The sequence below is a fragment of the Homalodisca vitripennis genome, chromosome 1 (assembly GCF_021130785.1).
Source record: "Homalodisca vitripennis isolate AUS2020 chromosome 1, UT_GWSS_2.1, whole genome shotgun sequence".
NCBI classification, from domain to species: Eukaryota; Metazoa; Arthropoda; class Insecta; order Hemiptera; family Cicadellidae; genus Homalodisca; species Homalodisca vitripennis.
Window position 1 is genome coordinate 87494060 of NC_060207.1, and position 19867 is coordinate 87513926.

The 19867-nt window shown below is 34.2% G+C and overlaps 2 protein-coding genes across 2 annotated transcripts in view; one reads left to right on the forward strand and one right to left on the reverse strand.

Annotated features, from left to right (window-relative positions):
* Positions 1–18881, reverse strand: part of LOC124366157 (vesicle-associated membrane protein/synaptobrevin-binding protein) — a 42552-nt gene extending 23671 nt beyond the window's left edge. Inside the window, exon 1 of the mRNA XM_046822487.1 lies at positions 18697–18881. Within this exon, the coding sequence (XP_046678443.1) occupies positions 18697–18754 (58 nt within the window). The 5' untranslated portion in view covers positions 18755–18881. The remainder of the gene's footprint in view (positions 1–18696) is intronic.
* LOC124366148 lies at positions 1221–3250 on the forward strand. The gene is made up of 2 exons (XM_046822474.1): positions 1221–1685; positions 2547–3250. The coding sequence occupies exons 1-2, from the start codon at positions 1341–1343 to the stop codon at positions 3099–3101; spliced, it is 900 nt and encodes a 299-aa protein (XP_046678430.1). The 5' UTR covers positions 1221–1340; the 3' UTR covers positions 3102–3250.
* Positions 18882–19867: the final 986 nt, after the last annotated feature.

Genomic DNA, 19867 nt, shown 5'->3' on the forward strand with positions numbered 1-19867 from the left:
AATATATACTTTTATAAATTTGTTGTATTTGGTTTCTCTGTGTGAATAAAAGTACGAGCCTCTTTCAAATTACTTTAATTTTGTTATTAGTTTGTTTCCCAAAATGAAATGTTTCCCAACTCCTATACTTAAAGTAAAACCACTTTAACCTGAAGTGTTCAAAGACAACAAAAACTGTCCACATACTGGAGATGCTAACTCGCCAATTGAATATTTCAAGCATTCCTTGTTTTCTATAATGTAAAGAACTACTTTCAAAGTTTTGCTCAAGCTCTTTTGATAAAGAGTTCTATAAATCAACCAGCCTAACTTTAAACTCTGCATCTTTATTTGTTGAGTAGAGTTGCAAAGTTAAGCAACATTAGATTTCCCAGAAGTGCTACGACTAGGTTGAAAGCAAGACCTACGATTGGAAGACTATACCACAAGGCTTATTGGGTTTGGTACTAGCCCACCTCTTTAGAATTGTCAAACTAGCTTTATTTATTTTACATTTTACATGTTTAGATTTATTTCTAATGGCAGACAGTTTCTTTTAGCCATTTCAAGCTAAAAGATTTGGCTAAATTACATGAATTCTTGGATAAGCAGGTTGATGCATGATTTATACATATTTGACTATATGTAAATAATATTTTATAATTTTTATTAATACAATAATTCAGTTAATTGAGAAATAAGGACATCATTGATGTAACATAGTTAATTCAAATTTTGGCTTGTCCAATTTCTGTTTAATACAGATCAATATATGAAGGATTTCTTATTTTTATTACCACTTTAAATTTGATCTTAATTAGCAGATATAAAAACAATTTTAAACTATTCCTGATAAGAAATAATCAAATTAATGCATTTATAGTTCTAGTTTTGTATTATATTTAATTTTTATAAACATTTTCCAACTACTGTATTATACTGCGTACTTTCACATTGCTCCAAATAAATATTCACAGTCCGAAACTTTCAGTTACTAAGCAGAAAAAAATATGATAAGTTTTTTGACCATAACTCCTTCAATTTTCATGCTATCACAATTTAAAAAAACCATTTTAAAGGTAATTAAAAGAGCTACAACATCCTTCATTGCAATATACAGTAAGTTCTTGTTATTAATAATAAAAAAAAAAACATTACATTGACTTAAAAATATTATGGAATTCATTTAAACCCACTTGACTGTTTGTTAGCAATAATATTTTGTTCCTATGATACGGGATTATTTAAAAAATTAAGGTTATAAATTTAATGTTTTTAAGTGATAAATTAAATTTTAACATTAGTTTAAAATTTGATCCCAAAATATTTTTGTTACAAAATTCTTCTATTCAGAGTACACCATGAACATAAAACAAAGTATTCAAGTTTTCCACAAGGAAGGCTCAAAAATGGCCAACACCAATACAGAATCTCCAAAACATTCCACAGTTCCCAGTACACCTGACCCTGTGGCCCCACAGCTCACAACAGGGCATAACTTAAAAAATGTAAATCCCTTGAGCTTCAAGACTGACACAACTCCAATGACAAGTAAAACAAAAAAATCCTTAAGACTTAGTGACCTGATGTCAGCAATGTATCCAGGATTAAAAATTGGGCATAAGTATTGCATTCAAAAACCAATGCTGGTTCCTAAAACAATGGGTTGGCTATGGAACACAGAAGATACAGCAACTGGGGTTCCGGTAAGTCACAATAAAGAACATATATATAATTATAATATAATATAGCAAAAACTATTGCATTGTTATAGCATAATCACATAAGATTAATTAGAACTGGTGAGTCAACCCAGTGGGGAACAAATGGACTCCAAAAGGCTAAAACTTGCCAGGTTCGCAGGTCACTCTCCACTAAAATGCAGCCATATTTAAATTCCCTGAACTACTCTCTTATCTGAATATCACCTATAAACTCACTACCACCAAAAGTTTTTGTATCATAGAGTAAATCCCAAGCAGAACGGCCAAGTTTCTGGCAAAATTTCATGCTAATTCTTTAATCAAGATGTTCAATTATATTAAAATGCATGTACTTTGACTCACTGACTATGTAGAGCATGGTGAATTTCTGATGCTAGTCTCGGAGGATCCCTCCTCTACTTCCATAACAGATCTGACAGTCAGTGGCATATTAACCGGTCAGTTAAGGGAGGTTGATACTTTTCGGACAATCTCTGAATGTAGATTACAACAAAGACACTAGGGTAGTGCTCTAACCCTAAAGCCATGAATACGAATTGTTCATGGCTAGTCTTTCTTTCAACTCAACAGTATGGTAAGACTAATTTACATCAGTATAAATATAAATATTTAAAAAAAAATTTGAAATATATGTATTTCAAATTAATTTTACCAAAAACAAAACATGCTTGTTCCTAATATTTAAACTTAAATCACTATTGAATCTGAATAGAAGAATATAAAAACAATTTAATAAACAATAAATAGATCAGCAGCTTTTGTTTCATTACTTTAATCCAGTACATTAGTTTTATAGAAATGTTATGAATATATACTTTCATAATATCAAATGTATTTCCTCAGTTTCCTAGGGGATATCGCCCTGGAGCAATTGCTCTGGGTGTTAAAAAAGGTAAGATGCTACGACCACGCATTTCCGAACCATCAAACACCCCAGTTGGTGCTAAGGGGAGAAAAATCAGAAGAAAAATAAAAACAGCAAGCTCAACAGTCCTACAATCACAACCACCAAGTTTAGAAATATCAACAAAAGAGGACAGGCCTCCAACATTATACATTAGAAAAGAAGGGGGCATTTACAGAGTTGTGATGCAGCCTATTAAAGACCCAGGTGCTGAAGACAATGAAGAAGAAGAAGAGCAACCTGTGCAATTTAAAATAGCAGAGGACTCGGCTGACTCATCATCCAGACATTCTAAATCATCATCTTCTTCCCTGAAGATAGAGTATGTTTGTACAGGAGCTTTGAGGAAACCAACAGTAAAACCTGCATTAACAGAAATGGGGGTTCAGTATGATACAGCAGATCTTGCAAAAAAGGAACCAGAACGACATGTTAAAATTAAAGAAGCAGTCAAGAAAATGGCTGAAAAGAAAGACAAAAAAGAAAAGAAATAATCTGAAAAATATAGCAAGAAATAAAACAGATTGTAGGAAGTAACTGAACAATAAGGAATGAAAAGTTACATATTATTCTTTCGTTATGTAAATATTGTAATTATTAACTAATCATATCAGAATTATAGATTAACATAAGAATATCTTCACAGGTCATCACACCATTATTTTATTTCATTATATTGACAAATGATTCTTTAAATTTATATCACAGCCATATTGCACATATTGTAGTTAAATCTAAACACATGTAGATTACATTTAACATACAACATCTAGGGATGTAAAATATCCAGATATGTGATAGAGGGTTAATATCCAATTGCAAAAATCCCGATAGAAGGAAGATTTCGCTATTGTTGTCAGAATGCACAGAAAAGACGTGTTGTTTCTTTATTTATTTTCCTTCTGTCATATTACATAGAATAACATGAGTTTGTAACAGTTCTAGTCTCAAGGATTAGTAAATCAGCCATTTGGAATTTTATATTTTATTAACTGACTATTTCGAGAGATGCTTTTTGTTCATCGCCATCAAAACAATACCATTGGCAAGGAGAACTGAAGGTATTGCCACAGACTGCAGTGCTGGCTGGAGGCATTTGTCAGCCTATTAAACTAGTAGAAGTTCTTTTAACAAGAGATTTTTAAAATAAATTTTGGAACTTGGTGAATTTAAGAATTTTTAAAACTAGACTCTAATTCAGAATTGTTTTAAATTGACCCCTGTTTCTTACATTTTTAATTATAATATTCTTAAATAGGTTTGATTTAAATCATTACCAAATAAAACTGGTTATTGATTTATTTTTAGTGCATGGTGGATTCCAGTTTCCTTATTGATAATCATTAAGCAAACATTTACGCATACTTACTCACTCAGACACTTTCATGACTTTCAATGTACACAATAAACTATAACAAGACCATACAGATAGTATTGTATACCACAATTAGCACAATTCTGATAGTACGGATATAACCATATACCACGCTTTAAGAGTTAAGTATATATCCAATCACAATAGGATGTGAAATAGGACTGAAAGAAAAGCGGGAACATTTTTTATATTGAGGGACATTCCAATTACCAACCAACAAACAAACAATTTGCATGGATCACCTCAAAGTTTTAGGTCTAGATGTTTTGTTTAGTCCAATTAATCCTCCAACTTAATTCAAAATGTAATGGTTTTTGATAGGTCATATAATATTAATTCAGATTATTGTTGGATGTCTGTATTGTGTGTTTTCCCTCAATATTTATGGTCTCAGAACTTTTTCTTTCAAGGAGAAGGACTCAATGGCTTAGATGCTGGCTAATTTAACACATTCGCTGCAGGTGACGACAAAAGCAGACATCTGCTCACTTGGCCGCCATTGCTTCAATGTGAGCCTAACAGTTGCCGTGGAACGTTGTGCTGTTTGCCGTGGAACGTTGTGCTGTTTGCCGCGTGTTGTGCCTGTTTGACACTTTGTTTATTCACAACCCGTTCGTGGTTCGCAATTTTTGTTCGCTGGCTGTGCTGTATTGTTTATTGTGTGTAGTGTATGGTGTAAGGTAACTGTGTATGTGTGTTTATTATTGTATTTAGGCAATATGGAGGGCAACAATGAACTAGTGGAAGACTTTATGAGTGAACAGGACAATTCCAATTCAAGTTCAGAGTTCTGCAGATGTGAGTTCAGTCCATGTTCATGGACTGTTTTCAATTTTTTTAAACTATTTGTACAATTGACAATGTCTTCCGTGAGTGACAATGCCATTTGGGAGTAATAGACTCAGTGTTCTATGGTACTTACTACGTGGGAAGCAGTGCCAGGTGTGGCTGACAATTGTCAACAGCTATGATGTCACCAAATCTGGCAGTAGGGTTATCTGGACAACCTTGTACAACCTTTTTGGCTGCTCTGACTTCATTTTGGGTAAATTAAAAAATAAAATTTCCCGCATTTACCATGACCGGTAAAATGATTTTCAGCAGCAAATGTGTTAATCTAGTAGTAACCAGCAAAATCCCAAAGGTATTTGTGAGTTAATATCGGCAAAAACATAATTTTATATATTCATCAAAACTCAAAATGTATATTAAAAAAATACAAGAAATCTATTATTATATATTTTTTGTATTTTATTTCTTATATTTTTTCACCTTGTTTAGTGCATTGAAAATATTTTTTCAATATTTGTTACCAATAACTAAAAGGTTACTATATATCAAGAAAAGAGTTAACAATCAACAACTCTCGATTGTGGCTGCGAAACTGTTGAAAGAGTGTCAGATTACAAGTACCTCAGTGTAATATTTGATAGTAGACTTAAGTGGACAGCTCATCATATGCAATTGTTAAAGAACAGATTGAGAAAGTTTATTTATATATTTTCTGTTCTTCATAAAATATTAACGCCAGCTTTGATGAAAACAGTCTATCACGCATATGTACAATCATTATTACAATTTGGTATCATTGCTTGGGACGGAGCATTTAAAACTATTCTTCTACCATTACATACTTCACAGAAAGCCATTATGAAAGCGGCATTACAAAAACCAACTAGTTACTCATCTGAATTATTATTTAATGAGTTCAAGGTTTTTAATATTTAACTCAGTTATATGCAAGAACAATAATCTTATATTTTTAAAAATCAAGAAAATATTTTCAAAAAAGCCAACCACCCATACGTTACAAAAACACAGATTAACTCGGGTATTATAACACCAAGAATCAATAAATCTATAAATTTTACAGACACTTATTATATAGCTTAGTAGTACTGTTTTCTCAAAATTACTCCACCAAATGAAAACTCCCGGCCCATGCAGTTACTATTCATATAAGAAAATATTTAATAATTGGCTAGTAGAGTTAGGTAGAACAGGGATAGATAATCTCTTTAAGTCCACTTACAGGGCAACCTAAATGCCGGGGTACTTACGTATCTCGGTTTTGTGTGTGGGTGTCTATTTGTCTGTGTCAGCCTGTTTGCGTGCGTGTGCTTGCCCTTGTGTGTGTGTGTGTGTGTGTGTGTGTGTGTGTGTGTGTGCGTGAGTGTGCATGTGTGTTGGCATGTGTGGGACCTCTAGAAAGGATGGGTGTATTCGCAAATTAGGTGGTACTAGGTAAACCTTGTGATTGTGTCTGTTTATGAAATCAATCATGCGTGGATTGTTTGCTATTTGGAAATGAGTTACGCAGGGCAAACTATTTATGCCCTTAATGGATTATAATTTTAATACATATTTGTACCTTGCTATAGTTAGTCACAGTCTGTGCGGCCTGATATATTGCTTCTGTTATTTCCATTTCAAAAACAAAGAATGTGTAAAATTGTTGCTAATTTTAAATATAGCACTTAGTTAACTGAATGTGGACTGATTGGACTCGATTCTCGCGCACAGGTTATGACCCATGCGAGGATCTCATTTCTATGCATAGTTACTATGGATAGTTACGAGGGTCTTCCAGAAAGTAAAGAACGTTTTGTTATAAGTCAATAAAAACAAAAGATAAGAGCATGAAAATTTATTTATAAATACTTATAAACTTACTCTATTTTTCTACAAAATCGCCGGAACTGTCAAGGCACTTGTTGTAGCGTGGCACCAGTTTTTCTATACCGACGTTATACTGTTCTGCCACCAAGGAATGAAGCCACGTTTTTACTCCTTCTTTGAGGTCTTCGTCACCCAAAAAGTTTTTTCCGCCTAAAAACACTTTCAACTTTGGAAACAAGTGATAGTCACTCGGAGCCAGATCTGGACTATACGGAGGGTGTCCGAAGCTTTGCCATTTGAAAGAATTGAGTTCTGCTTTGGTTCGTGCACTGCAATGAGGCCGAGCATTGTCGTGGATCAGCACCACTTTCGACGACAGCATTCCGCGTCATTTGTTCTGAATAGCGCGGTGAAGCCGATGCAAGGTCTCGATGTAGGCCTCTGAGTTGATTGTTTCGCCTCTCAGCATGAACTCCACATGGATTAGGCCTTTTCGGTCCCAAAAAACTGTTGCCATCAATTTCCTGGTGTTCAAATTTGGTTTTTCTTTCCTGTTTTTTGTTGGTGAATTCGAGTGATGCCATTCCATTGACTGGAGCTTTGTTTCCGGGGTTCGATAGGAAACCCAAGTTTCGTCACCCGTTACGATGCGGTCAAGAAACGCATCACCTTCTTCGTCATACTGAGTCAAAAACTCAAGAGCTGCTCCCATCCGTTTAGTCTTGTGGACATCAGTAAGAATCTTAGGCACCCAACGAGCACACATTTTCTGATAACCAAGACGTTCAGTCACTATTTCGTGCAAAAGCGACCTTGAAATTTGTGGAAAAAATTCCACTAGACCACTCAAAGTGAAACGACGGTTTTGTTGAATTTTTCCATCAACTTTCGCTGCCAACTCGTCAGTAACGAGTGACGGCCTTCCACTTCGTTCCTCGTCGTGCACATTAGTTCGACCTTCCTTAAATTGAATGCACCATTTTCTCACTGATGACTCGTTCATCGCATTGTCACCGTAAACTGCCTTAATTTGCCTATAAATTTCAATAGGTCGAACATTCTGTGCATTCAGAAACCGTATCACACTACGCAGTTCACACTTGGCGGGATTTTCAATTAACGCCGCCATTTTAAACTTTCACAGGAGACGCAAACGTGACCTCACGGTACCGCTACTCAGCTCACACTGAGGCAGAAGGTGTGGCTAACGAACAAGCTATCTACCGCGGTGGTGGGGGAACTGCGCCGCCCGTGATGCGCAATCGTTCTTTACTTTCTGGAAGACCCTCATACTATCAACAAAAAGCTTTAAAATAAAGATTAGCAAAAACTGATTTAGAAGTTCAATTTAACATGGATAACAAGGGATAGTGACCAATAAAGATACTTTGTGGTGAGGAACTAGCGGAGTTATGTCTGTTGTCGTGCCTATGTGTAGCTGAAAACATCCACGCGGATGTTTTTAAAAATCGCTTGGCTAGCGATTCCAAAACATCCATTCACTGGATTTTTTTTTGTCCAGCGGTTGGACAGACGACGTGTGCATCCCATCCCTGAACATCTAACCCATCCTGCCAGTGGACTTGCGGTATGAGGCCGCCTTAAAGGTTAATTCTTGTAATTAACTTATGTTCAAAACAACTACATTTTAACAAAATTTCATAAAATAAAATCTTTTATTTATAGAAAGAATGTGTAAAATGTCTGAAAACACCTTAATATTTTTTTAAACCATAGATAAAATGTACAAATTTTGCACAAAGTTATACAACTGTCCTTTTTTAGTGCCAAGAGCCTTTATTTAGGCTCAAACTAGGTTGGTGGTGAACCGGCAAGTGCCTATATATAGGCTTGGACAAGTTCGGACGTTAAGCGCCAAGAGCCTTTATTTAGGCTCTCAACATTTTAATGCAGTACACAACCACTTATTGACTAATATCAATAAGATTAGTACTGATTAATGCATTATATGTAAAATGTACTATAGCAAGTAGCACTGCATATACATTCATATAATATTCAAACAAAATAACATTACACACTAAAGTGTTTTATCTAACAACACATCCATTTCTATGGTAAAAGTTAATTTTGTACTTTGTTTACTAATAAATATATACATTTTTAGTATTATTTTACCAAATTTTCACAGGTCTTTCTCAGTTAAATATACTACACTATAATACAGAGGTTTGTTAAAAAATATTTTTGTCAGGCATTTATTAAGCTCTTAATTTACATACAACAAATGGAAAAAAGTATGTCTTTTAAAGGTTTACAATTTTACAGATCAACATTTCATAAATTCCATTACATGTCATTGTTATCCCAAACAATAATGAAAAAAACTGAGGTCAAAATCATTAGTTTATCATCAAATTTAGCGTACCCCTGCAACATACCCCGCGGCCATACTGTGGCACCCGACGGGACAACCCGCACCAGGAACCCGTGGGGAGTGTCATGGAAATCTTAAATATAACCTAGGTCAATTTGCATATAATTAGCAAACTATGAATATAATATCGATAAACCAGCAAACTATGGAGTTTGTTGTGAAGTTCTGGCTTTCATTCCATTCCTACCTACAAAACAGAAAGCAAGTGATGTCTTTAAATAGAGCAATTGTCTGTGAAACAAGGTGTCCTGAGACCAGTTCTTTTCCTTGTCATGACAAATAACTTAGAACTGCTCAGTAATGTGTTACTTTTTGCAGACAATACCACGATTTATTCCAGAGGAAATATATCTGATTTGGCACTTTCATCTGATCTGACTTTATAGAAAAAAATCAAAGAACGGTTCACAGTAAATAGACTAAGCTTAAATGTATAAAAAACAAAAGATAATTTGCAGTCTGAAATCTAGGGGAAAACATGCTCTGGACCTGGTCAAATTTCTGGGTTTCACCTTGGATGGGAAGCTGACCTGAAAAGGACACATTACAAATGTTTAAATACAAAAGTGATATGCCTATGAGTAAATTTTTTGCTGTGGAGGCTGAAACCATACATGCACACAACACTCGCAGAAAGCATGATATAGATGTTCCCTACTCTAGGTTAAGCAAGAAGAAAGATTGCTTCTCAGCTCTCGCAATTAGTCTGTACAATGCTCTTCCAGATGGACTCAAAGAATTGGAGCATTGCAAATTAAAGCGGAGACTAGAGGTCCGCTTAAGGAGAATCCATTTTAATCCATCTTTGAGTATTTGAGATTGATCAAGCCACAACTGTCTAATCAACCGCCATCTTGATAAAAATAAAGGTTACCAGTGTATATACGTTATAACAATGAACAGTATGTAAATATTAGTTAAGTTGGATTAGTTTGACACAGCTAATCCAACAGTGCTGGTAAAAGGTGAAGAATAAGGTATTCAGGTATTCGGTACTTTCCCGTTCTCCGATCACGTTAAATGATTTGGTATGAAAAATATACCATAAATTCCCCTGACTAGAAGTGCAGGCTTCGGTGGAGCCTTCAGCGTCAACTCGAACTTCTTGCAAAAAAAGAAAGAAAAGCATCCCTCAAGATAGTAATTTAATTCAAGTTCAGATGCTCTATACGCACTCGCAGATGTTAAAATACTGGAATCAATGAAAATTTGAACACAGAAATAACTTGCAGTAAGTGACACGATTGTAGTTATGGTAATCAAGCTACTGGCAGCTACAAGTCATCAACGTTATCTGATCTAAACTGGCTCGGAGTTATCTGCTTATGTCTAGCAACAACCTTAACTAAGTGCTACTTGACTCTACAAAAATGCAGACATCTAACAATAATCAAAACTTATAGTATATTTTCATTTCCCTCAGTAAAAACCAATGCATCTTTATAATTAACAAGTACAATCAATTCTTACTAGAATTAAGGGTAATTCATAGTGGGCTAATTGTTTTATGTATAGCAGCAAATAATTTTCAATGCCTACACAAATATAGTCTGTGTAACACTTTACATATCTGTTCAGTTAATAATTTTAGCCCAGCTAATGATGACAGTAACAACACAAAAATTTTGCACTTCTTCATCTAGAGCAATGGGACAATGGTAGCAAAAAATCCTCAGAGACAACTAAATCAAAACAAATCCCTCTACTTTCAAAATATATTAGTTTCAACCTAAAAAGTATATCAAAACAGATTTTATTTAACCAAACAATAATTACTACATAGGAGTTGCTAGATATCATAGAGAAATATGTGTCAGGAGCTAGACCACCTATTTTATATATGTTTAAAAAAAAGTATAGAATTGTAACTAAAAAAAAAAAAAAAATGTTTGGAAAGAGCTACTCTTTACAGTGATGTTTTATTCTCGCAATATGAAAACTCTCTTTGATATGATAGTTCAGAAAGCAAGTACTGTTCATTGTACTGCAGCCATAGCGCTGCAATTGATGTTCCACCCATGCGCACTAGTCGTCCTTGTTCATGCCATTTTAGTTGTTCTACATCATGTTTTCAGTTTTCTCTGAACGTTTAAAATGTTTAGGACAATTAGTGATCCCACCCATTTGTGAGATTCATTCTGTAATAAGATTTTTGAACAAAAGGAATGTGAAACCGGTGAAATTTATCGTCAACTCGAGATGTTTACGGGGAAGACGTGATGAACGGTGAATGGCGAGAAAGTGAGTTAGAATGTTCAATGCAGTCGAACGAATGTGCATGGTAAGAATCGGAGCGGCCTTCTCTCGTCACCGATGATCTGATAAGAGCAATAGACGAAACAATCCAAGAGAACAGGCGTTTCACTACGACAATGCTATCTCACGATTTCCAACAAATTTCATGCACTCTTTTGTATGAAATTGTTACGGACCGCTTAGATTACCGCAGGCTGTGTTCCTGATGGGTTTCAAAAATGCTCACTGACATACACAAACTCGGAAGTGCTTTGACTTTTCTCACAGGGTACGGTGATGATGGTGAGGAATTTTTAAATTGGAATCCAAACAGCAGTCAATGGAGTGGCAACACACACAATCCCTGAAGAAACACAAATTCAAGATGACAATGTCTGCACAACAAATCATGTTCACTGTCTTTTGGGGGTCGGAAAGTATTTTGCTGATTGATTTTCTCCCATGAGGTGAAACAATTAACGCAGCAAGGTATTGCGAAACCTTAAGAAAACTAAGGTGGGCAATTAAAAACAAACAGAGAGGAATGCTCAGTAACGGAATTGTTTTGCTCCATGACAACACTCGGCCCCACACGGCTGGTGACACTCAATCATTGGTTCAACAATTTCATTGGGAGCAGTTCGATCACCCATCCTACAGCCCGAACTTGGCACCGTCTGACTACCACTTGTTCCTGCACATGAAGCGCGAGCTAAGCGGCCAACGCTTTGAAACCTCTGATGAACTGCTGTGGAGTCATGGCTACATTTGTTGGCGGGAATCTTCTACGAAAAGGGTATAAACAAATTGAAACCAGGGTTGGAACATCAGTGGAAACTGTCGAAAAATGGTTGGTTTGGGCTTTTATGTAGAAGTAACATTGTGTTGAAAATATTGTTTTACTTGGGTACTTTGGGATTATACCGACCACACTAGTATGAAGAACACAAAAATAGAAATTTATAGAAACAAACATGATAGAACGAAAAAACAACTCTTCAATTACAAAATTACAAACTTACAAGCATTTCCAGGTATTGTGATCGCTGTTATCTTATCTTTCTCGAGAATCCTGATTACGGCAGGCCGCGCGGCATCACGTGATTTGCACGGTACATAATTGCCTTTCCATTACAATTCAATTTATATTTCTGATTAGCCCCTCTAGAATTTGATATTTTACTGATAGGTACTATCTCGAGGGATGTTTTTCTTTCGTCGACATCAGCGCGGGGCAGCACCGAAGGTGCTGTCAATGCCCGCGCTGATGGCCGGAGGCACTCGCATTTTGGGTGGCGGAATGTGATCAAGAATAAAAACAAGTTTTTAGTGTTTTTTTTAATAAAGAGTTTAGTTTGGTAAATGTTTGTTTTTGTTGAAATTTTGTGTTTGGAGAAATGTAGAGGTAAAACACGGAAGTACAACAAAGCGATGCACCAGCTGAACGGGCGGCGAGACTCTGCAATCACGTTATCTACTAGACGCTCGACTTTGACCTCTGTCTGAGGATGGGGAGGGGTTTGCGATAAGACAATTCCTGTTTTATATGGACGAAATATTGTTCTACGCTAATCTAGTAATCAGTAGAAACGAAATATGAAATAACGATTCATGTCTGGGTGTGGTCGGTATAATCCCAAAGTACCTTGTTTTTTGAACGGTACTTACTTTCTGAACACGCCTCTTACTTTCCAATATAGGTAGACTTTTACTCTTCTTGTAACTTTGGGGCTGGCGCTAACTATACATCTACTTTATAAGTTACTTTACAAGTGATGAGGTTTATCAGAAATTTTTACCTAAGTTATTTGGGATAGGCCTAATAGATTGTGACTACATAATTTTATTTTTATCAGGTTTAAAGCCTTGATAATAGATAATTATGTAATAGAAGCAGAGCTGACACAGTGATTCAAAATGAGTCACTGGCCATAGAAGTGTTAACTTAATAACTAAATTCATTTTGGCTGAAGTATAATAAATGGCAACCACCAAAATCATCGATATTTATGATATCTTAACTGCTGAAACCACAATGTCAAACCGAATTATGTTTCAGTATTACAAATTACAGTATAATTCAGCTATTTTCATATATAAAAAAGTAATAATTTAGTGATGAATAAAAAACCAGTTAACCACTTATCATGGTACTGTCTCTTGATGGCCGATGCGGTAGCAAACAACCCACCCAAATGGTAGTGTACTGATGACACACGTTATTAATATATTTTTAAACATTATTATGGGTTCAAATAATAAAGTTAATGTGTTAGAATTAAACAAATGAACATGTACAATACATGTAAATATGAATCAACCCCAAGAAAGCAATGTAAATCAAAGTATAATACTATATTTTTAACTTTTTCTAACCAGTTACATAATTGAATTGTCGCTAATGTAATGTCATTGTTATGTTATATTTTAAAAAAGTGTCTTATTTTGTAAAACTTTGTATTTTATTTATGTAGGCTATGTCCCTGATGATGGCATGTTGTTTCTGCAGTATAATTTATGATTTGAGTAAACAAACATAGTACTTGTAGACGTCCTTTTTGTTTTTTTTGTTGTTACAGTGGTGTAGTAAAAATTTTGTGAACATAGCAAAGCCTTCTGAGTTTGATCATGTTTTCTCAAAATGAGATTACATTCTAGACTGTTTCATTAGCTAAAAAACAGTAGCCCAGTCAACCAAATCACAATAAAAATTAAATTTCTTGTGAGTTTTGCCAAATCCTTGTACTTTTTGCCTGTTTGCTTGGATTTGTGTAAGAAGAACACAAATGTCACATTTTACAAAAATCTACACAAAATTGACACAAAAAAGGATAAATTAATGAAATGACATTTTCCACATAAAGAATTAAATCTTGTAAAAAACTACACCGAAATATCATGGATGGAGCTATGTTTTGTACTAAAAAGATTTCTTGCTTTAACCCTTCAACGTGGTTCCATGTGACATTCACAACTGACTAACGAAGCCCGTTGCTGTGGTTTCACGTGAATGCCACGTTTTCGTGCAGACCGTACGCCTAAGCGTTCTAGCAGCGACAGTTTGAACTACTTCAAGCAATGTATTATATCGTTAGAAAGAGGACATTCCATTCTTGATTTTCGTATTCACAGAATATTTTTTTTTTATTCAGCTGTTCTAAACTTAAACCAAACAGATGACTCAGTCAGCTGTCTTGCGATATTCCAATACATCGTGTCTGTTGTTGTTTATTGCTGACCGGCTTGTGTTTACACTGTGTTTTATTAGATCTTGTATAATATTAATTGTTTTATATTAAGTTTATAGTTGGTACTAGACGTATTGGTTATTATTTTGAGCCTAAATAATACTATTAAATTTTTCAGTAAGTGCAAATAATAATGGTAGTAATTTAGTGAATGTGTGTTTGTGAGTGATGTAGGCCTAGGCCTATCTGTGAAAGTTAGTTGTTTTTATGGATAATTTGAACAATTTAGGGCAAGTGTTTTTATAATTTCTAACTTTTAGACATTTTCTTTATTGTTTATAAAATGTAAAGATATCACAATGTCAAATGGCAGTGACCAAATAGCTGACTGGCTAAATGACCAACTGTGACAAGACTGTGGCAGTGAGATAGACTTTAGTCCTGGTGTGGAAGATTTGGATTATACACAGTTAGAGGTACTTTGGGATTATACCGACCACACCAGTATGAAGAACACAAAAATATAAATTTATAGAAATAGACATGATAGAACGAAAAAACAACTCTTTAATTGCAAAATTACAAACTTACAAGCATTTCCAGGTATTGTGATCGGTATTTTTGTCGCTGTTATCTTATCTTTCTCGAGAATCCCGATTACGGCAGGCCGCGCGGCATCACATGATTTGCACTGTACATAATTGCCTTTCCATTACAATTCAATTTATATTTCTGATCAGCCCCTCTAGAATTTGATATTTTACTGATAGGTACTATCTCGAGGGATGTTTTTCTTTCGTTGACATGGCCGGAGGCACTCGCATTTTGGGTGGCGGAATGTGATCAAGAATAAAAACAAGTTTTGAGTGTTTTTTCAATAAAGAGTTTAGTTTTAGTTTGGTAATGTTCGTTTTTGTTGAATTTTTGTGTTTGGAGAAATGTAGAGGTAAAACACGGAAGTACAACAAAGCAACGAACCTGCTGAACGGGCGGCGAGACTCTGCAATCACGTTATCTACTAGACCGCTCGACTTTGACCTCTATCTGAGGATGGGGAGGGGTTTGCGATAAGACAATTCCTGTTTTATATTGACGAAATATTGTTCTACGCTAATCTAGTAATCAGTAGAAGCAAAATGTCAAATAACGATTCATGTCTGGGTGTGGTCGGTATAATCCCAAAGTACCCAGTTAGATTGTATTCAAGATAATTTAAATGATGATCAAATGTTGCTGGTTGGGGAAAGTACACCAGAAAATGAAATCTTGCCTCCCAGGCCTAAAAAATCAAAAAAAAAGGTCCCTCAATGATTTGGGAAACCATGGAGGGTTACATTCCTGAAAGAGAAGTTTTTACTGGGCAACCAGTACCTAAATTTTGTCTAAATATTTCTTAAATATATAACCTAAATATTTCTGTAAGACTAGAACTAAACAAGGGTCTTATTGAAAAGTATGGCTCAGAAGTCAAGAGGCCAGTCTATGGGCGCCCTTCCATTGAGCCTAAACCAAAACGCCTAGTTGAGAGGCTTTTCATCGAAAATATACCACCTACAGAAAAGAAATCCAAGCCATACAGAGTTTGTGTGGTATGTTCCAAACAAGGAAAAAGGAAAGAAACAAGATTTTGGTGCCCTGGATGCCAGGCTACAATGTGTGTGGGAACCTGCTTCAAGAACTTTCACACCAAATCAAATTTTGACTGGAAATTTTTCATCTTGATATGAATAATATTCAATATTAATTAATATTGTAACCTAAACAACTGTTTTTATTAGATGTAAGATAAATTAATAAAATAAAATTTGTTACAATATTTACAAGAGGTACATAATGTAATTATAACTAAAATATAGCAATCTATGATCATTAGCACATAAAACTACCGCAGCAGGCAGTTGGTGGGCACCAGGAGATCTCTACATTGAAGGGTTAAATAGCCTATTTACAAAAACATTACATTCTTAAAATTATTCTGGAAATAAAAATATGTTGCATACTTTATATGCTTCTAAATTACATTACATTATAGCCTGTATCATTAGCTAAAACAACAATAGCTCAGTCAACCAAATCACAATAAAATTGAGTTTTTTATTAGTTTTACCAAATCATTGCGCTTTTTACACGTTTCGTTGGATTTGTCTAAGAACAAAAACATTGCGTTTTATTAAATAATTACGTAAATTTGAAGAAAATATAGATAAATGAATGAAATAAAATTTTCCACATGGGCCTAACTAATAAAATGTTTGGGTAGAGTATGATAATCGGACCTGGTTTTTATATTGAAATTAACAAACGATATTTAATTATTATACACATTGATATAATCAACCAATAGTAATTACTGAACAATAAATAACTCAACTGTATACACATTTTCATATTCTAAACACAATTTTTATCTAGAAGTAATTTATTTTAAATAAAAAAAGATAGTTAACTTTCAAAAACTAAACAAAATAACACTTTAAGATAATTTACAGTGTCTCTCTCGATTCAAGATGTTTGCTTTCTTGTTACATTTTCGTTATTATTATTAAATTACATTTTTCCTGTCACCTGTCTTAATTTTATCATTTGATTAATGATTATGGTTCCCCTTTATTATTTTTGGCATTACGTAATTACTTAAATTATTTCTCTAATAATTTGAAACACGTGACTTTAATATAGTATTATAGATATGTTGATATTGATTGATAGTTCTGTTATTTTATATGTATATGTATAAAAGGTATCGATTATTGTAATAAGCTGTATAAAAACCAGGTCCACTTGTCGAACTCTGCCCAAATTTTCTATAAAACTACACCAAATATCGAAGATTATAACTATGTTTTAGACTAAAAAAATGTCTTGCTTTCAAAATTTAATATAGGCTACTTCATATACTTATAAATCTCATTATGTTGTAACAATTTTTATTAGCTAAAAACAATAGCTCATTCTACCAAATAATAGCAATAAAATTGAATGTTTTTGTGACAGTTTTGTTAAACCCTTGCATTTTATAAGTATTTAATTAGGTTTGTACAAGGAGCTTAGATGCAGGAATATTGAGTGGCCAATGGGTTAAATGTATCAAACAAAGTAGTGAACAATTACTTAGGCTAGTTACTTTTTACTATTTTGAAGGAGAATAAACATGTTGATAGCCATTATACTTCCATTACTCAAATACCATCACATGATTTTACTTTGAATTAATTTTGACCATTTTTATTCTATGCATTAAAAGAGCAAGCAATATTAATTGAAAATAACTATAATTAATGTTTTTGTATTCACCTAGTTTGAGCACTTCCCAACGATAATTTAATTCACTGATTCGATTGTGATAGTGACAACTATACTGCAGCCTTTATTTTTATATTGTTATTAATGGTTAATAAATCCGATTTAGCATAAATAATAACTAAATTAATAATTGACCATTGAAATAAAACATTCAATGTTTGTGTTAGCACTTTTAGTCGAATCTTTGCATAGCTTTGATTAATTACTTTTTCAAATTTACACTTTCAATATGATTTATAGACACACACACATTGGTTGATTTGGATAAATGAGTTTTACTGGTCATGTATTTTAAAGCATAAAGGGAATGTAAATTATTGAAGTAATTTTATTCACATATGAACGTTTTGAGGTTAAAATATTGATACCATAAAATAACTATGGTGCCTGGGAACGGTAAAAATGAATACTTAGTTGAAATGATACATCAAAAGTTTAGACAGTATTAAATTTACACATAACCTAAACATTGTAAAAGTAAGCTTAGTTTAATATTTCACCAATAAAAATGAGACAATTTATAGTATTTCACACTTCCTTCACTATCCAAATAACATCCAATGTTCTTTATTCCTATACAAGTTATCCTGTAGTCTTTCTTATATTAATAGTATTTTGTTTTCATGTTTTGTTTTTAGTGATATTGACTCAGGACAGCAGCCTATCACTCATCAATCTGAGGAATGGTAAAAACCTGGGGCCTGGCTTAGGCCTAAAATTGGATTTATGCTGGCCAGTTATTGGCAATCACTGCACAAAAGATTCAGAGCTAATTGAACGTCACACGATCAACATTAAAAATTCCAACTTATTAAAATTACAGTTATCTTTATTACGATTAATATCATATCTTAATATACATTCAACAAAGAAATAAACTGATAAAGAGTTAAAAATACGATTGAATCCAACAAATGTGACAGGCGAACGACTTGCAATAAATCTTACAACGGATCTTTCTTTTCACTTACCTCGGAATTTCAGTTCGTGTAGGGGATCTATAATTAATATTTGTTCCTGTTTAGCCATATTATAAACTATAAAAGGCTTTACAGCCAAAACACAGCTTAAAAATTTGTTAACCGCACAAAATCACAACGCAATCCCGGGAGGGCCCGAACTATGTTTCCAGCATACTTTCATACGCATGCGTCATTATGAAATTTGTTTGTCGTTGCACTGACGTCATGGTACCAACCACAAAATATTTTAAGATCAAATGTTTAATGGTTATTGTGTTGTAAAAATGTAGTATTTTCATTTCATCTTAAAACGGGAAGAAATAATTACTAGTGTTGCCTTAATAACAATAACAATTAGTCGTAGGACTTGCCAAGTCAAATCTAGTCACTGTGAATGTGGGGGATATCTCCGCCACTTCTCATAAGGCTTCTGCCGTTTGGGCTTTTACCTTATGTCAAGTAAGGGTCAAAGCCCTAGTTGCTTCCGTTACCTGTTTTTATTTTATTTATTTAAACTCCCACGGTATAACCATTTTGCAAATTACATTAATTAAGATGACTAACAATAGCAAATGCTCATAAAAATAGTACGGTGGGAAAAATCAAATTCAACAACTAACTACGCCTATGACATAATAAAATGATAGTCATAACAAAGATATAACTAAAACAATGTGAAAAAATAACAAAAGTGGTACCTATCAATAACAATAGTGCAATAATAAATAATAATATAACAAGTAATAAAAAATAATAATGCAACAACGACAACAATAACAATAACAATGATAACAATAATAGACTAAATCAAAAAAGATAACAATGGAATAATGGAGTAACTATTAATATAATACTGTGCAGAACTCGACAAGCTCACTCCGACTCAAATATATCCAGCCTTACTGTCAACACAGCACGTCTCAACGCTCTCAGTCGATTGCAGAAAAAGTCAACTCGACTGCACACCTCGTTGCCAAGCCGAAGTATTCTTGGGACAGAGATGAACTGCAAATAGTTGCGGTTTAAGTGGCCCAGCTAGAATAGGCGGCGCGACCTTGTGGCAGAAGGGAGACGAAATTCAATTCGCTACAACAGAGGGGGGCAGATTACTACAAAGTTGAGAATCTTGTAAAGAAAGACAACATCTGCAACCTCCCTTCTAACGACCAGTGGATGTAGC